Source organism: Cherax quadricarinatus, chromosome 76, assembly GCF_038502225.1.
Source record: "Cherax quadricarinatus isolate ZL_2023a chromosome 76, ASM3850222v1, whole genome shotgun sequence".
NCBI lineage: Eukaryota > Metazoa > Arthropoda > Malacostraca > Decapoda > Parastacidae > Cherax > Cherax quadricarinatus.
In genome coordinates, this window is record NC_091367.1 from 22,260,449 (window position 1) to 22,284,495 (window position 24,047).

At 46.7% G+C, this 24,047-nt stretch overlaps 1 protein-coding gene across 7 annotated transcripts in view; it reads left to right on the top strand.

Annotated features, from left to right (window-relative positions):
• The window catches only part of LOC128703657 (protein tramtrack, beta isoform), a gene marked incomplete at its 5' end in the record, with an annotated part of 506,533 nt that overhangs the window by 325,187 nt on the left and 157,299 nt on the right, over positions 1-24,047 (top strand). The window contains 1 exon segment of one of the 7 annotated variants that reach the window (XM_070101385.1): positions 21,055-22,572. In XM_070101385.1, coding sequence (XP_069957486.1) covers positions 21,055-21,315 — 261 coding nt within the window. 7 annotated transcript variants of the gene reach the window in all.

Consider the following 24,047-nt stretch of genomic DNA (forward strand, 5'->3'; position numbering starts at 1 on the left):
TGTGAAGCTGTACTGAGAACTGTGTAAAGCTGTACTGAGAACTGTGTGAAGCTGTACTGAGAGCTGTGTAAAGCTGTACTGAGAACTGTGTAAAGCTGTACTGAGAAATGTGTAAAGCTGTACTGAGAACTGTGTAAAGCTATACTGAGAACTGTGTAAAGCTGTACTGAGAACTGTGTAAAGCTATACTGAGAACTGTGTGAAGCTGTACTGAGTACTGTGTGAAGCTCTACTGAGTACTGTGTGAAGCTGTACTGAGTACTGTGTGAAGCTGTACTGAATACTGTGTGAAGCTGTACTGAGTACTGTGTAAAGCTGTACTGAGTATTGTGTGAAGCTGTACTGAGAACCGTAAAGCTGTACTGAGTATTGTGTGAAGCTGTACTGAGTACTATGTAAAGTTGTACTGAATACTGTGTGAAGCTGTACTGAGTACTGAAGCTGTACTGAGTATTGTGTGAAGCTGTACTGTGTGAAGCTGTACTGAGAACTGTGTGAAGCTGTACTGAGAACTGTGTGAAGCTGTACTGAGAACTGTGTAAAGCTGTACTGAGAACTGTGTGAAGCTGTACTGAGAACTGTGTAAAGCTGTACTTAGAACTGTGTGAAGCTGTACTGAGAACTGTGTAAAGCTGTACTGAGAACTTTGTAAAGCTGTACTGAGAACTGTGTAAAGCTGTACTGAGAACTGTGTAAAGCTACACTGAGAACTGTGTGAAGCTGTACTGAGTATTGTGTGAAGCTGTACTGAGAACTGTAAAGCTGTACTGAGTACTGAAGCTGTACTGAGTACTGTGTGAAGCTGTACTGAGTACTGTGTGAAGCTGTACTGAGTACTGTGTGAAGCTGTACTGAGTACTGTGTGAAGCTGTACTGAGTACTGTGTGAAGCTGTACTGAGTACTGTGTGAAGCTGTACTGAGTACTGAAGCTGTACTGAGTATTCTGTGAAGCTGTACTGAGTACTGTGTGAAGCTGTACTGAATACTGTGTGAAGCTGTGCTGAATACTGTGTGAAGCTGTACTGAGTACTGAAGCTGTACTGAATACTGTGTGAAGCTGTACTGAGTACTGTGTGAAGCTGTACTGAGTACTGTGTGAAGCTGTACTGAGTATTGTGTGAAGCTGTACTGAGAACTATAAAGCTGTACTGAGTACTGAAGCTGTACTGAGTACTGTGTGAAGCTGTACTGAGTACTGTGTAAAGCTGTACTGAGAACTGTGTGAAGCTGTACAGAGAACTGTAAAACTGTACTGAGAACTGTGTAAAGCTGTACTGAGAACTGTGTGAAGCTGTACTGAGAACTGTGTAACGCTGTACTGAGAACTGTGTGAAGCTGTAGTGAGCACTGAAGCTCTACTGAGTACTGTGTGAAGCTGTACTGAGAACTGTGTAAAGCTGTACTGAGAACTGTGTAAAACTGTACTGAATACTTTGTGAAGCTGTAGTGAGCACTGAAGCTCTACTGAGTACTGTGTGAAGCTGTACTGAATACTATGTGAAGCTGTACTGAGAACTGTGTAAAGCTGTACTGAGAACTGTGTAAAGCTGTACTGAGAACTGTGTAAAGCTGTACTGAGAACTGTGTGAAGCTGTAGTGAGCACTGAAGCTCTACTGAGTACTGTGTGAAGCTGTACTGAATACTATGTGAAGCTGTACTGAGAACTGTGTAAAGCTGTACTGAGAACTGTGTAAAGCTGTACTGAGAACTGTGTAAAGCTGTACTGAGAACTGTGTGAACCTGTAGTGAGCACTGAAGCTCTACTGAGTACTGTGTGAAGCTGTACTGAATGCTGAAGCTGTACTGAGTACTGTGTGAAACTGTACTGAGTACTGAAGCTGTACTAGGTATTGTGTGAAGCTGTACTGAGTACTGTTTGAAGCTGTACTGAGTACTGAAGCTGTACTGAGTACTGTGTGAAGCTGTACTGAGTACTGTGTGAAGCTGTACTGAATACTTTGTGAAGCTGTACTGAGTACTGTGTGAAGCTGTACTGAATACTGTGTGATGCTGTACTGAGTACTGTGTAAAGCTGTACTGAGTATTTTGTGAAACTGTACTGAGAACCGTAAAGCTGTACTGAGCACTGAAGCTGTACTGAGTATTGTGTGAAGCTGTACTGAGTACTGTGTGAAGCTGTACTGAGTACTGTGTAAAGCTGTACTGAATACTGTGTGAAGCTGTACTGAGTACTGAAGCTGTACTTAGTATTGTGTGAAGCTGTACTGAGTACTGTGTGAAGCTGTACTGAGAACTGTGTGAAGCTGTACTGAGAACTGTGTGAAGCTGTACTGAGAACTGTGAAGCTGTAATGAGAACTGTGTAAATCTGTACTGAGAACTGTGTGAAGCTGTACTGATAACTGTGTGAAGCTGTACTGAGAACTGTGTGAAGCTGTACTGAGAACTGTGTGAAGCTGTACTGAGAACTGTGTGAAGCTGTACTGAGAACTGTGTAAAGCTGTACTGACAACTGTGTAAAGCTGTACTGAGAACTGTGTAAAGCTATACTGAGAACTGTGTGAAGCTGTATTGAGCACTGAAGCTGTACTGAGTACTGTGTGAAGCTGTACTGAGTACTGTGTGAAGCTGTACTGAGCACTGTGTGAAGCTGTACTGAGTATTGTGTGAAGCTGTACTGAGTACTGTGTGAAGCTGTACTGAGTACTGTGTGAAGCTGTACTGAGTACTGTGTGAAGCTGTACTGAGTACTGTGTGAAGCTGTACTGAGTACTGAAGCTGTACTGAGTACTGTGTGAAGCTGTACTGAGTACTGTGTGAAGCTGTACTGAGTACTGTGTGAAGCTGTACTGAGTACCGTGTGAAGCTGTACTGAGTACTGTGTGAAGCTGTACTGAGTACTGTGTGAAGCTGTACTGAGCACTGTGTGAAGCTGTACTGAGTATTGTGTGAAGCTGTACTGAGTACTGTGTGAAGCTGTACTGAGTGAAGCTGTACTGAGTACTGTGTGAAGCTGTACTGAGAGTGAAGCTGTACTGAGTACTGTGTGAAGCTGTACTGAGTACTGTGTGAAGCTGTACTGAGTACTGTGTGAAGCTGTACTGAGTACTGTGTGAAGCTGTACTGAGTACTGTGTGAAGCTGTACTGAGTACTGTGTGAAGCTGTACTGAGTACTGTGTGAAGCTGTACTGAGTACTGTGTGAAGCTGTACTGAGTACTGTGTGAAGCTGTACTGAGTACTGTGTGAAGCTGTACTGAGTACTGTGTGAAGCTGTACTGAGTACTGAAGCTGTACTGAGTACTGTGTGAAGCTGTACTGAGTACTGTGTGAAGCTGTACTGAGTACTGTGTGAAGCTGTACTGAGTACCGTGTGAAGCTGTACTGAGTACTGTGTGAAGCTCTACTGAGTACTGTGTGAAGCTCTGAGTACTGTGTGAAGCTCTACTGAGTACTGTGTGAAGCTCTACTAAGTACTGTGTGAAGCTGTACTGAGTACTGTGTGAAGCTGTACTGAGTAGCTGTACTGAGTACCGTGTGAAGCTGTACTGAGTACTGTGTGAAGCTCTACTGAGTACTGTGTGAAGCTCTGAGTACTGTGTGAAGCTCTACTGAGTACTGTGTGAAGCTCTACTAAGTACTGTGTGAAACTATACTGAGTTCTAAATGTTGGACAGGAAAATAACTATGCCACATACAAACTAAATAATGTAGATCTTAATATTACGGATTCTGGTTAGCAGTATTCTGAAACCAAGACAACAGTGCGTAAGTGTTCGCAATAAAGCTAACAGAATCCTTGGCTTCATACCAAGAAGTATAAATAATAGAAGTCCTCATGTTGTTGTTCAACTCTATATATCTTTGGTTAGGCCTCATTTAGATTATGCTGCTCAGTTCTGGTCACCGTATTACAGAATGTATATAAATGCACAGGAAAACGTAGAAAGGAGGATGACAAAATTGATCCCATGTATCAGAAATCTTCCCTATGAGGATAAACTGAGGCCCTGAATTTGCACTCTCTAGAAAGGCGTCGAATTAGGGGGGATATGATTGTGGTGTATAAGTGAAAAACAGGAATTAATAAAGGGGATGTAAATAGCGTGCTAAAAATATCTAGCAGTGACAGGACTCACAGCAATGGTTTTGAATTGGAAAAATTCAGATTCAGGGAGGATAAAAGAAAGCACTGGTTTGGTAATTGAGTTGTGGATGAGTGGAACAAACTCCCGAGAACCGTCATAGAAGCTAAGACGTTGTGTAGTTTTAAAAATAGGTTGGATAAATACATGAGTGGGTCTGAGTTGGACCTGACTAGCTTGTGCTACTAGGTCAGATGTCATGCTCCTCCCTTAAGTGAATGTGACTGAACACAGGCCAGTAGAATAAGTGACGCCCGGATTTTGTGTTTGGTACACAGAAACACACTTCTCATAAACTTAAAACAAGTACATCTCGTGTACCAGGAAAGCAAGAGAGGTGGTTATATCTTGAAGCAGCAATGGCAACAGCAACAGTTGTACATATTTAGCACCTTCACAAGCTCAGTGGTAAGTAATTTTTATCTAAACCCATCACTAAGATTAATCCGAAGGATCTCCATAACACCTTACCAGGACCTGATCTTGTGATCCAGGCTTCACCCAACATTACCTAACCTTTTTCTCTTTTTTTTCTTGTCGTGATGAAGAGGCTCTTGATCAGAGGAATGAGACCTCTTGGTCTTCCTCAGACCAAGCCTAACTACTACCACGTCCCCATCCTTTCCATCGCTTTCCCATCCCACCTCCTTTCCCTCATCCCTCCCTTCTCTTTTCTTTCCTACTTTTGGCCTTTGGGGATTTCCCTTCTGAAATTCTAGCTCCTCTAGGTTCAGGAAAGGGCATCGTCATCTGTCCCATTCTGTCGAGACCCTCGGTGATGGTGCTTTATCTGAAATCTGGATCATCTTGTGATGTGCTGATCTGCCCTCTGGAGTCCTAGAGGGAGCATTGGGTGGGTGCCCTTAGGGTGTCAGGTGTATCTCTGGAGGCCACCTGTCGGTTCTGGGAGGTGGTGGCCAAAGGAGGTTTGGTGGATTTGAGGTTGCTATCCTGGATTGCCAGTTTACCGGCATGAGGGATAGTGTAGGGCACAGGCTCCATGTAGAATCTGCACTACAGCCGCATCGAGGATCCTCTCGGACGCAGAGGGGGATATACTGTCCTTTTCATTTCTACTAGGACCTATTCCTCTATGTACCCTTTTTTTCATTATTAAAAAAACTTATGGAGTCCCATATCCATGTAATCCCTCCCAGACCCCTTCCTTTCCCTGCAGCATCCTCTTAAGACCCTGGCACATCAGTGGGGCATTCTTCAGATTTCCCAAAAACCACCATTTCTACTTTGGGTAGAATCTCGTTGCCCACCTTTGGTACTGGAATTCTGACCAACCCTTTTAGACTCCACACAACATACAGTGCATCAATTTTTGGATCATCCACGTATCTCAGGATAGCCCACCTCTAGACCCCCATCCAAACAACCCAGATGTGTCACAGATGACAAACACAGTTACCTCTCGCTCTTCACAGAAATCACTGGCTAGACTGTTTCTTCCCTTACATTCTGTGTTTCAAAGTCCATCATGGACTAAATTTTTACTCTATAACGGATATATTTCACAGACTATCTTTCAGACCATAGTATCAGCAAATTATTTTCTTTCATGTTCTTAAGAGTGGCATACGCATTGTCACAGTACAAAATGTTGAGCAAGCTCGCAATCTTTCCATTCTTAGTAACATTGACAGAACTCTAGTTATGATTAGCAAACACATTACCCACATTTGTTGCTTTGGAATTGTTATTCTTCCACATACAATCATTCAACATTCTTATATGGAGCAGCTTGAGCTCCAGGATTTCCTGATTGTTAAAGTCTATGCTTACTTCCTGCTTGTGGGCAGAAATGCTATACTTGCAATATAACTAGGTTAACTTCTGACTGCCATGAGCTGCCATCTTCTGTTTATGTAGCTGGACAATGCTTGCAAGTATGGGAGTTGATCCCTACTCCACAGCAATGTAGAAATTGCTGGCACTTTGGCTACTCAGTGAGGTATTGCATCAGTGACAGAATGCTGAGTCTGTGGTGCAGCTGCCCATAGCGGTCCATCCTGCAGCCACCCTCCCTCTTGCCTTAACTGTAAAGGGTCTCACCCTGCATATTCTTGCCATTGTCTGGTTTTCTTAGGGGAAAGGAAGATCCCTTTTAGGTGGAGATGGGAAACTGTCATGGCAGTTTCCCATCTCCACCTAAAAAGGAGACTCCCGCAGCTTTCTTATTCCCGAGATGCTAGACGGTCCCAAACCTCGGTAGTTCCTACTTCCACAATCGCCTTGTCTATCCCTTTTACAGTCCTTGGCTCTGAGGTTCCAGCCTCATCGTCTTCTACTGTCCTTCATCTCACTCACGTTTCTACATCTATGCACCCTCTTCTATCTAAATCAAAGTCCAAATCTCCTTTAGCCCCTAAATTGTATATCATTCCCAAACATTTCAGTTTTCCTGTCTTTACCTCATCCCCTTCCCAGTACAGTTGCTCCCTCTCCTGTCCCTACTGAAGTTTCTTCCCACCAAGATAGCTCTACCCCTTCTTTGGCACTTTCCGTTGTCTCCAGTATTTACTCAGGCTACATCTTACCCCTCCAACACCATTCTTCCTGTAGCTTCTGCCAACTGAAACAATTGAGGCCATTTCCAAATTTATTGTGGAGACAAAATCAGTGATGGACACCGGTCCATCCACCAACACTTACACTCTCACCTTGCTCAACCTTCTACACAATACCTTTCTTCTCAGTGTTCCAATTCTTCACTCCTTACTAATTTCCCACTACCTCCACTTGTAGACTTTGCCGACCCTCTTGATCTGTAGACATCTGCTTAATGTTGCTATTATACTTTTATTCACAGATCATACCTTATTTACAGTGAAATATTCATGGTCTCTGGGGTATCTAGGGTGAGCTTCAGGTGTTGCTCTCCCAGTTTCCCCCCTGTATGTGTCTGTTTACAAGAACCAAAATTACACATCCGTATTGTCTTGATCTGTGGCTTACTGCATTCACTGGATCCTTTTGCTGATGGAACATTTGATGAAAGTGCACTTCTTGTATGAGCCAGGATACAACATTCTCAGATCTTCGTTTATTCTTTGCTGCATTATACTGCAGCCTGTATTTCCTTGAATAAGTGGTATACAGTCTGCTCTTTGTATTTTCCTCCTCGATCATTATTCTTGATATTGATTTACTTGTTTCTTCTGTACCCCCACCAGGTGATTTTAATATTCATCATTTCCCCTGGGGAGGGTCTCACTGTGGCTCTCATGGCGATCAGTTAGTGGCTTTTCTCACTTCTCTCTCCTTCCATGTTTTAGATACAAGTACTATTACAAAAAAGTAATTTTTAAAAGAAGATGTTAAGATTTACTCCTTTTGTAATAAAGAGTTCGGGATACATAAATACACACATTAAAATAAATTAATCTTTAATCAACTATCTTTGGTCTAGAGGTATTTGAACTATGATATATAATAATATGTACATGTTACTATAATAAATTATAATTAGCATCTTACTAAAATAATAAATAATTCGTAACCCTACACAGGGTACAACTCTGTTGACACTACTGTGTCACTATATATATCTCTATGCTAAAATAATAAATTATAAATAACATTTGTATAATAAATTACAATCAACTGCTTCTCACGACACGAGACCAGTCACATGACACTATTCAGTGTACACTACAACCAGGCCATCTTCAGTGTCCCACGACACCCCTTTTCATCTCAGTGTTCCACTACGGTCCTGTGCATATCTCAGTGTTCCACTCCATCATACGTCCCTAAGTGTCACACTACGGTCCTGGCCCAGTTCAGTGTAACACTCCAACCTTTTCTTCATGTAATGTCCCATTAAACAGCATCTGATGATTCCGGCCCACAGTTGATCAACGTAGACGGTGAGTCCACAGACATCACCGGTAGTCCATTAAATCCTCTCCAAAGCCGGTTGACACACCGCTAGCCGAACACCATGCTGCAAGCTCACTGAATGCGGCCGTCAAGTAACTGAGGCCAACAGACTCAGTGAGCTGCGGTGAGCGGTTCTTCTAACGCCAGTAGATAGGTACGATTAGGTGGTCAGGTACCTACTGCGTAGATGTGTACCCTGAGGAGTTCAGGTACTTAATGTTGCTGAAGCCAGTAGACGTGTACCCTTAGGTGTTCAGGTACCTACTGCTTAGGTGCGTATCCTGAGGCACTCAGGTACATACTGTTACTAAAGCCAGTAGACTGTACCCTTAGGTGGTCAGGTACCTACTGCTTAGATGTGCACCGTGAGGCTCTCAGGAACTTACTGCTCTAAGGCCGGCTCAGCAGTCCCCACATTGGGTTTGATGACGTACCCAGTGAACCATACCCCCGGCCGGGATTGAACCCGCGGTTTATTTGCAATCGTGTCATTACGATTTCTTAAGTCACATACCCAGTGGTACTGCCGGCCGGCAGGTTAACTATTTAACCGCTAGTTTGGCAGGGGGCCGCAACAAGTACCCAAGACTGTTCAACAGCCTCCCACCATGCATAAGAGGAATTACCAATAGGCCCCTGACTGCCTTCAAGAGGGAGATTCCCCACTGCCGTATGCAAATGCTCAAATACCTACAATAAGTTGTCATTCCCTTTTTCTTAATCACTTTCGATCTCATTTTCATGCTGTGGCAGTTTACACTGATGGTTCTAAATCTTCTTCTGGACAGTGTTGTGCGAGGTCATTTATTGGACTCCTCTAGTACTTTCACAGCTTAACCGTATGCAGTTCTCATCACTGTTATACATATTGTATCCCTGCCACCCTCAACATTTGTAATAGTTTCCCATGGCTCGGCACTGCTCTTGTCTCATAATCTGAGTGTCCGTGGTTCAGTCCCCAGCATGGGTTGAAACATTGGACATGTTTCCTTACATCTGTCCTTGTTCATTTATCAGTAAATAGGTACCCGAGTGTTAGTTGACTGGCATGGGTCACAACCTGGGAAATAAGATCGAAGGACCACAATGGAAATAAGTCAGACAGTCCCCAGTGATGCACTGACTTTCTTGGGTTGTCCTGGGTAACTGACCCTCCAGGTTAAAAATTTAAGCAAATCTTATCTCCTTCAGTGCTTTACAGGCTATCAAAAAATTTTGATCCTCCTCATCCCCTAGTTCTTCATATACAATGTTGATTGTGTCACATTTCTAGTAAAAACAAAGACATGGCTTTCTGCTGGGTCCCTGGACGTGTAGATGTTCGAGGCAACGTGCAGGCGAACTCTGCTGTGTGGTCAGCTGTTTATGACCTCCACGTTTCATACAGAGGAATTCCATTCTCAAACTATTTTATTGTAATCTCTAGACACCTTTGCAACTGTTGGCAGCAACGATGGCCTGAGTTTATTCATAACAAATTACATTCTATCAAACCAAGTTTAGGTTTTTGGTCTTTCCATCACCATCGTGTTTGGGAGACTACACTCTCCTATCTTCGTATTGGACACGTACGTCTCACTCATGGATATCTCATGGAGAAGCATCAGACACACAAGTCTCACTCATGGATATCTCATGGAGAAGCATCAGACACGTCTCACTCATGGGTACCTCATGGAGAAGTGCCCAGCACCATTCTGTGAGAATTGTCAAGTTCTGTTTTCAATTTGCAATACCCTAATAGACCATCCTGTGTGCCTGCACAGGTATGGTAGGATTGTGGACAGTGGAGTCAGAGTGCGCATGCTGTGGATTCCATCTCACATTGGTCTTCAGATGCATGATAGAACTGATAAATTGGCTAAGCTGTATGCTTTCAAAGAGGGAGTAGATTACAATCTTGGCTTGTCAAGTAGTAGTTTGAGAACAATAATACGAAAAGAACTTCAGCTGAATTTTATGGACCTAAGGCTCAGGGAGATTGACACCAGTGTCTGTGGTGCATCCAACAAAATAAGCAGACTCTTGGATGTCACTACTGCCCGGCTCCGGCTGGGTTACAAGTATCTTTGGCAGGTTAAATCACCACCACCAGATGTAGACCAAACGAAATGTAAACTTTGCCAGATGGATTATTGTCACACCCTGCGTCATTATGTACTGGAGTGCGATAAAATTAATGAATTTAGAAACAACTCACTCAGAAGTGTTCAAGAAATGGCTAAGTATTTTATCCACAGTGGTATATTACAGACCATTCTGGAGAAATACCCTGACTTTGCTAGCTGTAAATAAAGCATTACCACATATGTGCATGTGTGTGTGTGTGTGTTTGTGTGTATGTGTATGAGTGTGTGAGTGTGTGTGTGTGTGTGTGTGTGTGTGTGTATGAGTGTGTGTGTGTGTATGAGTGTGTGTGTGTGTGTATGAGTGTGTGTGCGTGTGTGTGTATGAGTTTGTGTATGTGTGTGTGTGTGTGTGTTTATGTGTGTGTGTGTATGAATTTGTATGTGTGTGTGTGTGTGTGTGTGAGAGAGAGAGAGACTCAGCAATCAACATTTGCACCAATAACTCACTACAGTTGTGACCGGGTGTGGAAGTGTGAATTGCTCATTACTCTAAAATTTGTTCATGATTGCAGCCATGTATACACGTAAGTAACCATTCTTACAGTATTCATTACCTTTGTAACTTGTGAGTTCATTACCTTTGTAACTTGCGAGTTCATTACCTTGTACCTAGTTCAGCCATCAAAACTTTGGAGCCCGGTCCCTGGACCCATTATGTACCTCTGTAATCTTTTGACTACCGCCCACAGGATGGGTATGGGGTGCATAATAAACATATTAAACTAAACTAACTAACTGTGTGCCTGCTGGTACACAGGACTGCCTATTAGCATCGTCACTTCTCTAACACCCTTATTTTATCTTCTCTCTGACAGCCCTTCCTTTGACACACATTCCTTTGACTTTTTTGCCCTTACTAACTCTTTGGCATACTCTCGCTGGTCTCTCGTCTGGCATATTACACACCTTTAGTGTGTCCTGCTCAGCAGTGCTGTTTGACCCCTGTAGGTTTAGCACATGGTTTTGATTGTAATAATAATTACTTGACCTCATGATCTAGGCCTCATTATTATCTGACCTCATGATCTAGGCCTCACTCATTATTACCTGACCTCATGATCTAGGCCTCACTCAACATTACCTGACAGATCTTTATCTGCAGCCACACCCCTCAAGGAAGGTTCCTTGATGTTGGTGAGGGGCTCTTGATTTAGGGAATTGGATCCGTGCTCCAGTTCCCCGAATTAAGCCTGAATGCCTTCCACATCCCCCCCCCCCAGGCGCTGTATAATCCTCCGGGTTTAGCGCTTCCCCCTTAATTATAATAATAATAATAATATCTGCAGCCACAGAAGACCTGTTCCCTCACCAAGGTCTTGAACTGTCATGTCAGCTACAATGCTCGTAAGACTATTATGCCGGGTGAGTGCTCTGACATAATGCCATGACGAAAACCAAAGGCCTACCATACAGAGGGGTCTTTTTCGTTAGTGCATTATGGAGGGTAGCAGCCATTAGCATGACGTCTCGGCCTGCTGCCACACTGCAAAGTAACTCAAAAGTGCTCACGTGGCTGCCATGGTGAGGGGAAGTATTGCACGTTTGTCTCCCAGGTACAGATAGGGAAGCAGATTATATAAAATAGGACTCTGCAGAGATGAAAGATTTTCTAAGTGGAATCTACTGGGACAAAGAATTGTCCCAACAGACAACCCATGGATGATGGAGGGTCGCTATAAAGTGCCTGGAGGCAGTAGCTGCTGCTACCAATGTTGCTGTTAACCCCACTGCTGCTGCTACTGCCGCAACCACTGCTGCTGCTACCACTGCTGCTGCTACCACCGCCACCACTGCTGCTGCTGCTACTGCCACTACCACTGCTGCTGCTGCTACTGCCACTACCACTGCTGCTGCTACCACCGCCACCAGTGCTGCTGCTACCACCGCCACCACTGCTGCTGCTGCTACTGCCGCTACCACTGCTGCTGCTACCCCGCACCACTGCTGCTGCTACCCCCGCACCACTGCTGCTGCTACCCCCGCCACCACTGCTGCTGCTACTCCCGCACCACTGCTGCTGCTACCCCCGCTACCACTGCTGCTGCTACCCCCGCTACCACTGCTGCTGCTACCCCCACACCACTGCTGCTGCTACCCCTGCACCACTGCTGCTGCTACCAATGCCACCACTGCTGCTGCTACCCCCGCCACCACTGCTGCCGCTACCCCCACACAACTGCTGCTGCTGCTACCCCCACACCACTGCTGCTGCTACCACTGCACCACTGCTGCTGCTACCCCCACACCACTGCTGCTGCTAACACCGCCACCACTGCTGCTGCTGCTGCTGCTTCTACCGCCCCACTTGACACTGCTGTCACCACTGATAAAACCGCCACCACCACACTGTTGCTGCTACCATCACTGTTACCACCACCACACACTACTGCTGCCACCACTGTTACCACCACCACCACCACCACACACTGCTGCTACCACCACCACCACACACTGCTGCTGCCACCAGTGTTACCACCACCACACTGCTGCTACCACCACTGTTACCACCAGCACCACACACTACTGCTGACACCACTGTTACCACCACCACACACTGCTGCCACCACTGTTACCACCACCACACACTGCTGCCACCACTGTTACCACCACCACACACTGCTGCCACCACTGTTACCACCACCACTGCACACTGCTGCTGCCACCACTGTCACCACCACCACCACCACCACACACTGCTGCTACCACCACCACACTGCTGCTGCCACCACTGTTACCAGCACCTCCACCACACACTGCTGCTACCACCACTCTTACCACCACCACACTGCTGCTGCCACCACAGTTACCACCACCACAACCACACTGCTGCTGCCACCACTGTTACCACCACACACTGCTGCTGCCACCACTGTTACCACCACCACCACACACTGCTGTCAGCACTGTTACCACCACCACCACACACTGCTGTCAGCACTGTTACCACCACCACCACACACTGCTGCTGCCACCACTGTTACCACCACCACACCACACTGCTGCTACCACCACTGTTACCACCACCACACTGCTGCTGCCACCACTGTTACCACCACCACACTGCTGCCACCACCACACACTGCTACCACCACTGTTACCACCACCACACTGCTGCTGCCACCACTGTTACCACCACCACACTGCTGCTGCCACCACTGTTACCACCACCACCACACACTGCTGCTGCCACCACTGTTACCACCACCACCACCACCACACTGCTGCTGCCACCACTGTTACAACCACCACTGTTACCACCACCACCACCACACTGCTGCTACCACCACCACCACACTGCGGCTGCCACCACTGTTACCACGACCACCACACACTGCTGCTGCCGCCACCACTGTTACCACCGCCACTACACACTGCTGCTACCACCACTGTTACCACCACCACACACTGCTGCTACCACCACCACTGTTACCACCACCACCACACACTGCTGCTGCCACCACTGTTACCACCACCACACACTGCTGCTGCCACCACTGTTACCACCACCACCACACTGCTGCTGCCACCACTGTTACCACCACCACCACACTGCTGCTGCCACCACTGTTACCACCACCACCACACTGCTGCTGCCACCACTGTTACCACCACCACCACCACCACCACCACCACCACACTGCTACCACCACTGTTACCACCACCACCACACACTGCTGCTGCCACTACTGTTACCACCACCACCACACTGCTGCTGCCACCACTGTTACCACCACCACACACTGTTACCACCACCACCACACTGCTGCTGCCACTACTGTTACCACCACCACCAAACTGCTGCTACCACCACCACACTGCTGCTGCCACCATTGTTACCACCACCACCACACACTGCTACCACCACTGTTACCACCACCACCACACTGCTGCTGCCACCACTGTTACCACCACCACCACCACACACTGCTACCACCACTGTTACCACCACCACCACACTGCTGCTGCCACCACTGTTACCACCACCACCACCACCACCACCACACACTGCTACCACCACTGTTACCACCACCACCACACTGCTGCTGCCACCACTGTTACCACCACCACAACACTGCTGCTGCCACCACTGTTACCACCACCACCACACTGCTGCTGCCACCACTGTTCCCACCACCACCACCACCACCACACACTGCTGCTGCCACCAATGTTACCACCACCACACTGCTGCTACCACCACTGTTACCACCATCACCACACACTACTGCTGCCACCACTGTTACCACCACCACACACTGCTGCCACCACTGTTACCACCACCACACACTGCTGCCACCACTGTTACCACCACCACTGCACACTGCTGCTGCCACCACTGTCACCACCACCACCACCACCACCACACACTGCTGCTACCACCACCACACTGCTGCTGCCACCACTGTTACCAGCACCTCCACCACACACTGCTGCTAACACCACTCTTACCACCACCACACTGCTGCTGCCACCACAGTTACCACCACCATCACACTGCTGCTGCCACCACTGTTACCACCACACACTGCTGCTGCCACCACTGTTACCACCACCACCACACACTGCTGTCAGCACTGTTACCACCACCACCACACACTGCTGCTGCCACCACTGTTACCACCACCACACCACACTGCTGCTACCACCACTGTTACCACCACCACACTGCTGCTGCCACCACTGTTACCACCACCACCACCACACACTGCTGCTACCACCACTGTTACCACCACCACCACACACTGCTGCTACCACCACTGTTACCACCACACTGCTGTTGCCACCACTGTTACCACCACCACCACACACTGCTGCTGCCACCACTGTTACCACCACCACCACCACACTGCTGCTGCCACCACTGTTACCACCACCACCACCACACTGCTGCTGCCACCACTGTTACCACCACCACCACCACACTGCTGCTACCACCACCACACTGCTGCTGCCACCACTGTTACCACCACCACACGGCGGCTGCCACCACTGGTCCCCCCACCCCCACACCTGGCTGCTGCCGCCACCACTGTTACCACCGCCACCACACCCTGCTGCTACCACCACTGTTACCACCACCACACACTGCTGCTACCACCACCACCACACACTGCTGCTGCCACCACTGTTACCACCACCACACACTGCTGCTACCACCACTGTTACCACCACCACACTGCTGCTGCCACCACTGTTACCACCACCACCACACTGCTGCTCCCACCACTGTTACCACCACCACCACCATCACCAACACCACCACCACCACACACTGCTACCACCACTGTTACCACCACCACCACACTGCTGCTGCCACCACTGTTACCACCACCACCACCACACTGCTGCTGCCACTACTGTTACCACCACCACCACCACACTGCTGCTACCACCACTGTTACCACCACCACCACTGCTGCTGCCACCACTGTTACCACCACCACACTGCTGCTGCCACCACTGTTACCACCGCCACACTGCTGCTACCACCACCACTCTGCTGCTGCCACCACTGTTAGCACCACCACCACTGTTACCACCACCACCACTGCTGCTGCCACCACTGTTACCACCACCACTGCTGCTACCACCACCACCACACTGCTGCTGCCACCACTGTTACCACCACCACACACTGCTGCTGCCACCACTGTTACCACCACCACCACACACTGCTGCTGCCACCACTGTTACCACCACCACCAAACTGCTGCTACCACCACTGTTACCACCACCACACTGCTACTACCACCACTGTTGCTACCACCACTGTTACCACCACCACACTGCTGCTGCCACCACTACCACCACTGCTACCACCACTGTTACCACCACCACCACCACCACCACACTGCTGCTGCCACCACTGTTACCACCACCACCACACTGCTACCACCACTGTTACCACCACCACCACACTGCTGCTACCACCACCACACTGCTGCTGCCACCACTGTTACCACCACAACCACCACCACCACACACTGCTGCTACCACCACCACACTGCTGCTGCCACCACTGTTACCACCACCACCACCACACTGCTGCTACCACCACCACACTGCTGCTGCCACCACTGTTACCACCACCACCACACACTGCTGCTACCACCAACACCACCACGCACTGCTGCTACCACCACCACACTGCTGCTGCCACCACTGTTACCACCACCACCACCACACACTGCTGCTGCCTCCACTCTTACCACCACCACACTGCTGCTGCCACCACTCTTACCACCACCACCACACACTGCTGCTGCCACCACTGTTACCACCACACACTGTTGCTGCCACCACTGTTGCCACCACCACCACACACTGCTGCTGCCACCACTGTTACCACCACCACACTGCTGCTGCCACCACTGTTACCACCACCACCACACACTGCTGCTGCCACCACTGTTACCACCACCACCACACTGCTGCTACCACCACTGCTACCACCACTGCTACCACCACCACACTGCTGCTACCACCACTGTTGCTACCACCACCACACTGCTGCTGCCACCACTGTTACCACCACACTGCTGCTACCACCACTGTTACCACCACCACACTGCTGCTGCCACCACTGTTATCACCACCAACACACACTGCTGCTGCCACCACTGTTACCACCACCACCACCACATTGCTGTTACCACCACTGTTACCACCACCGCACTGCTGCTACCACCACTGTTGCTACCACCACTGTTACCACCACCACTGTTACCACCACCACACTGCTGCTGCCACCACTGTTACCACCACCACCACCACCACCACACACTGCTGCTGCCACCACTGTTACCACCACTACCACCACACTGCTGCTACCACCACTGTTACCACCACCACACTGCTGCTGCCAAAACTGTTACCACCACCACACTGCTGCTACCACCACTGTTACCACCACCACACTGCTGCTACCACCACTGTTACCACCACCACCACACTGCTGCTGCCACCACTGTTACCACCACCACCACCACACTGCTGCTGCCACCACTGTTACCACCACCACACTGCTGCTACCACCACTGTTACCACCACCACACTGCTGCTACCACCACTGTTACCACCACCACACTGCTGCTGCCACCACTGTTACCACCACCACCACACACTGCTGCTACCACCACTGTTACCACCACCACTGCTGCTGCCACCACTGTTACCACCACCACACTGCTGCTGCCACCACTGTTACCACCACCACACTGCTGCTGCCACCACTGTTACCACCACCACACTGCTGCTGCCACCACTGTTACCACCACCACACTGCTGCTACCACCACTGTTACCACCACCACACTGCTGCTGCCACCACTGTTACCACCACCACCTGCTGCACCACACTGCTGCTGCCACCACTGTTACCACCTCCACCACCACCACACTGCTGCTACCACCCCTGTTACCACCACCACACTGCTGCTGCCCCCACTGTAATCACCACCACACTGCTGCTGCCACCACTGTTACCACCACCACACTGCTGCTACCACCACTGTTACCACCACCACACTGCTGCTACCACCACTGTTACCACCACCACACTGCTGCTACCACCACTGTTACCACCACCACACTGCTGCTACCACCACTGTTACCACCACCACACTGCTACCACCACTGTTACCACCACCACACTGCTGCTGCCACCACTGTTACCACCACCACACTGCTGCTACCACCACTGTTACCACCACCACACTGCTGCTGCCACCACTGTTACCACCACCACACTGCTGCTACCACCACTGTTACCACCACCACACTGCTGCTGCCACCACTGTTACCACCACCACACTGCTGCTACCACCACTGTTACCACCACCACACTGCTGCTGCCACCACTGTTACCACCACCACACTGCTGCTACCACCACTGTTACCACCACCACACTGCTGCTGCCACCACTGTTACCACCACCACACTGCTGCTACCACCACTGTTACCACCACCACACTGCTGCTACCACCACTGTTACCACCACCACACTGCTGCTACCACCACTGTTACCACCACCACACTGCTGCTGCCACCACTGTTACCACCACCACACTGCTGCTGCCACCACTGTTACCACCACCACACTGCTGCTACCACCACTGTTACCACCACCACACTGCTGCTGCCACCACTGTTACCACCACCACACTGCTGCTGCCACCACTGTTACCACCACCACACTGCTGCTGCCACCACTGTTACCACCACCACACTGCTGCTGCCACCACTGTTACCACCACCACACTGCTGCTGCCACCACTGTTACCACCACCACACTGCTGCTGCCACCACTGTTACCACCACCACACTGCTGCCACCACTGTTACCACCACCACACTGCTGCCACCACTGTTACCACCACCACACTGCTGCCACCACTGTTACCACCACCACACTGCTGCTACCACCACTGTTACCACCACCACACTGCTGCTACCACCACTGTTACCACCACCACACTGCTGCCACCACTGTTACCACCACCACACTGCTGCTACCACCACTGTTACCACCACCACACTGCTGCTACCACCACTGTTACCACCACCACACTGCTGCACTTGCATCTACATTATTATTATTTTGTAGTATGTATTTATCTGCACTACTACAAGCTGCCTTCGTGTGGTGGGTTCCTGTTTGTAAGGTTTCTGTTGTTTGGTAGGTTCCTGTTTGTAGGGTTTCTGTTGTTTGGTAGGTTCCTGTTTTTATGGTTTCTGTTGTGTGGCAGGTTCCTGTTTGTAGGGTTTCTGTTGTTTGGTGGGTTCCTGTTTGTAGGGTTTCTGTTGTTTGGTTGGCTCCTGTTTGGCAGGTTTCTGTTGTTTGGTAGGTTCCTGTTTGTAAGGTTTCTGTTTGGTAGGTTCCTGTTTGTAGGGTTTCTGTTGTTTGGTAGGTTCCTGTTTGTATGGTTTCTGTTGTGTGGCAGGTTCCTGTTTGCTTGGCAGGTTCTTGTTTCTTTGGTGGGCTCCTGTTTGCTTGGTGGGTTTCTATTATTTGGTAGGGTCCTGTTTGTTTGGTGGTTCCTGTTTGTTTGATGGGTTCCTGTTTGTTTGGTGGTTGCTGTTTCTTTGGCAGGTTCCTGTTTGTTTGGCGGGTTCCTGTTTGTTTGGTGGTTCCTGTTTGTTTAGCTGGTTCCTCTTTGTTTGGTGGGCTCCTGCTTGTTTGTTGGGTTCCTGTTGGTGGTTCCTGTTTGTTTAGTGGTTCCTGTTTGTTTTGCAGGTTACTGTTTGCTTGGTGGTTCTTGTTTATTTGATGGTTCCTGTTTAGTGGTGCAGAGTGTACACAACATAATGTGTAAAATCCAGAAATTTCAAACTGTGGAAAATAAATAATTTCTAAGAGTTATGTTTATAACATGATAAGTGTTAATGTGTTGAGGTTAAAGTGTTAATCACTGGTGTAATATTTTCTTATGGAGGAACACTTTAATCACTTTTGTAAGTTCAGCACCAGCTTTGGTGTCTATGCGATAACTCGAGAACGTCTCTTCCTATCGGCTTCACACCTTTGAAAGTAATGTTTATTACCTGAAGGTTTTGGCTTGGCCTTGGGCTGTGTAGATGATCTCTTCTGATTGGCTTCAAACCTTCAGTTCTGATGTATTTTACAAGGTTTGAGTTGTTATTGAACTTTGTTAGTTTCAGAGTGAGCAGTTTCAACCTCTGATACATCGTGCTACTTCTGTCTGACTCGTACTGCCATTTGCTGTAAAAAATGCAAATTCTGACAGGTTATAGATAATTTAAACTTGAATATGTGAAAACAAAAGTGGTCTATATCTTACACTATATGTGAGCCACTAATTACCATATACAGTGCTGAACACTGATTGGATTCTCACTAATTGTGAACAAATAGTTTTGCATGTACATATAGTTTAATTAATAATATTGGTAAAGTGTGTTAGTATATTGGTAGTACACGAGACCTGTACTGAGGTGCATGTTTAGGTTATGTTTGGGTTATGTTTAGGTTATGGGATTAAAAATTCATAGGATAGGACATTGTTTAACTAGAAAAGTGCATGTGTGTATATAGGTTTGAGTTTGGTGTTGAGGAAGCAGTTTTGTGTTGTGAGATGGAAGACATGACGGGAGTGTAACGGAGGCATCTCTTTGCAGCGTCGGCCGTGGGCAGGTGATTCAGGAAGGACTAGGCCAGCTGAGCTTACCTCGCGGGCCCATGATGCCTTAGTTCTTCACACTAGCGTTACAACCTTGGCCCAGCCCCCAGACTCGCCACAAGCTGCTGGCCCACTCACTTCCCAAGTCACCTCTCAAGATGTAGTCCCTCATCTCCATCAGTGTCAGTTCTGCACTTATTCCTCACCCAGTCGAGGAGACCTGAAGAAGCACGTCAGGATACACACTGGGGAGAAGCCTTATGCCTGTCCTCACTGTAACTACCGCTGCTCAGACTCTAGTGCTCTCAGTAAACATGTCAGAACACACACAGGGGAAAAGCCTCATTCATGTCCTCACTGCCTCTACAGGACCCATATGGTGTCAAACCTTCACCAACACATATGCACTGCCCATCCTGGCCTCCATATATAAATGTCTACTTTCTCTGGGCTTTATTTGGTAGTTATGTATCATGTATTGAATTCTATTGAACAAAATCTTGTCATCACGTATTTGGATATAAGTATGGAAGATAGGTATGTAATGGCTGAGATGAATACTCTGGCCTCTGAACTAACACTGCTCATAGACCTGTCTCCTGGTAACATTGTTCTCTTTACATTTAATTATGCTAGCTAGCCTTTTTCGCTGGAACTCATCTTAATAGTATTGTAGTATTTTTTGTTTTGTGTTAACTGGTATGTTAGCAAGTAGTGTTGTGGGAAGGGAAGGCAGGTGTAGGACGAGGCGGAGACGGACCATACTAATGGTTGGTGTGTCTTTTTGCAGTGTGCGCGTGGGGCAGTGTCCGGGGTTGGCGTGTCTTGGGATGGCGTGTCCCGCACGTGTCACCACGGGTGCCCGGTGGACACGTGCCGGGCTTGTAAACCCTTCACATGTCACCACTGTCCTTACGCCACTCGGAGCCGTGCAGACCTGGTGAAGCACGTGCGTAAACACACCGGGGAGAGGCCGTTCCCGTGCCCCTTATGCTCCTACAGGGCCAGTGATAGATCCACCCTCAGGAAACATTTCCTCAGACACAAGTAGAGGTTGTGCTCACATTGTGCCTGACCCGCTGCTCTCCGCCTTGCAGTACTGTAGTCTCAGTCTGAGGGCCACTTTGGCATCGCCACTCTTGCCTACTTCCACACCCACAATATAACTACAAAGAGAGTACAGCAAGGGTATTAGCAAATATAATTATGTCTAAAAGCATTACATGGGGCTAGAATTTAGTATGTCTTAAAGTACATTTAGTAATTGCACTGTATTGAGAATGTAAATAACTGTTTTGTAACAGTAAGTAAACCTTATTGCCAGGAGAACTGTACATGCTTTGTTTTCTTATTTTTGTTTTGATGCTCAAATCTGTGGTTCTTTTATTAAGTTGTGACTGGAGTGCTAAGATTACAACCAACAGAAGATTGAGGCAGGAGGAAACAGAGTTCAGAAGGGAGCTTGATTTATGTCTGGTGTCTGGCAGAACACATGTTTCTATCTAAGCAAAAGAAAGTTTGTAAAGTACAAATTATCATATGTGAATTTTAGTTTTGGAGGATTTGTAGCAGGGTATAAACCTTTCATATTGGGGACTCAAGAATTAAAGTTGCAGTTTTTCATGTACTTTCAAGAATCCTTATATCCAGATGTCCCTTAAATCTGGGAGCTGATTGGAGGATTATGCTATGGTAAACATATACTGCTTCCAGCATATGTTTACCTGCAGAAAATTCTATAGTCACTCTGCTGACATTACAGTGTGCTGATATTCCACTCTAATCATTGGTCAGAAGTGCAGCAGTAACTCCCTCAGGTTCACTATATTTGCCATACACATTGATGTGTAAGACATATGAAGACAGAAATAATAGTGAAGCAGTGTTTGGTAAAGATCTTGTGGAGTATGTTATTGTAGCTATGTGGAGAATGTCCTGCGTGTGGAGTATATGACGTGTTCAACTATCTGTAGATACACAGGTATAAGAGACTTGAAGTGTCCTCTCTGCATTATTTACTCTCTTGTTTTTTAAGCTTGCAGTTGTGGCACTACTATATACTTCTTGTAAGCCATTCTGTTGTTCTCTCTCTCTTATTATAACTTTGTAGTGTGTTTTCTGCTACTCAGTCTACACATGGTAATATCTGGTGCAGGTGACACTATTTACTGAGGTTTGCATATTTGGGTTTCCTTCTGTCACAGACCATATTTTTTAGATTTTTAAGTTTTATATATAAAAAGCCACTCTAAGCCTTTTGTACTGTTACCGGCACTTCTTTTGGAGATGGGAATGACACTGACTACACCCATACCTACTTATCTCTGGGAATTTTACACTCTAGTCTCTTGCAACATTGCATAGCTTCTAAGTGCTGGCAACAGTATGAAAGGCCTAGAGCTAGTTTTTTTTCCATCTAGTGGCTTGTTTTCCATATATATATATATATATATATATATATATATATATATATATATATATATATATATATATATATATATATATATATATATATATATATATATATATATATATATGCATGCATGCATGCAATAAGATCACAGTGAACAGGTGATTTCAGAATATGCAAAACAACCACTCTGAAAGAATAGAGAAATTCCAAGCGCTTTCGTGACTACTCACATTATCAAGGAACTATGAAAGTAAAGCATCCAAGGAAGCTATATAAGGGGTCTGGCCAGCACCTCACCATCAGATCCCACAACGGTTAAACACCTGACGCGCGCCGACCCAACTTGGATAGGTCCTTTGCACAACTCACCCCACAAACTATTCTACCCAAGAAAATTTAAAAATTATTTGTCCAGTGTATTATTAAATTCTTCCCAAATTCTATTAATTATAAATGGATCTAATTTATATAAACCAAAGGAAATATTCATATTATTGTCAAAACTGCTTTTTATGAAACAAGATTCAATTATATTCCTGTCGACCATGGACTTGCTTGATACTACTTTCTCAACTTTTTGAAAATCAATTGGATGGTTAAAATCTCTTACATGAATAAATAGAGCATTGGAATCTTGTCCAGTTCTAATGCTATATTTATGTTGTTTTAATCTTAGTTTGAGATTTTTACCAGTTTGACCGTAATAAACTTTATCGCAAATTTTACAAGGAATCTTATAGACACATCCATCAGCATTTTGGGGGGAATTCTTTATCAAAAGTTTTTTTTACTGTATCAAGATTTTTTAATACAACTTGAATATTAAACGTCTTAAGAAGAGAAGGCATATCAACCAAGTTTTCATGGTAAGGGAGAACCAACATATTTTTTGTTGAATAAGGCTGGTTGTCCCTTTTTGGATTGTAAAAAGTATTTCTAGCAACTTTAAAAGATTTATCAATTACATTTCTTGGGTATTTTAAATCATTACCTATTTCATAAATTTTGGATATTTCCTCATCTATGAACTCAGGACTACAAATTCATAAAGCTCTCAGAAACATTGATGAGAAAACAGACAGTTTGACTCTATCTTGATGCGAGGAATAATAGTGGACATAGGAACAGTTATTTGTAGGTTTTCTGTAAATTTTAAATTTGAATTCATTATTACCCTTAATAATTAAAACATCTAGAAAAGGCAATGAGTTATTTTCTTCAAACTCAACAGTAAAGTTTATAGAATGGGCTAAGCTATTTAATTTTCCTAGGAAATGTAGATATACACCATTTCCTAGGAAAATTTAGCCCATTCTATAAACTTTACTGTTGAGTTTGAAGAAAATAACTCATTGCCTTTTCTAGATGTT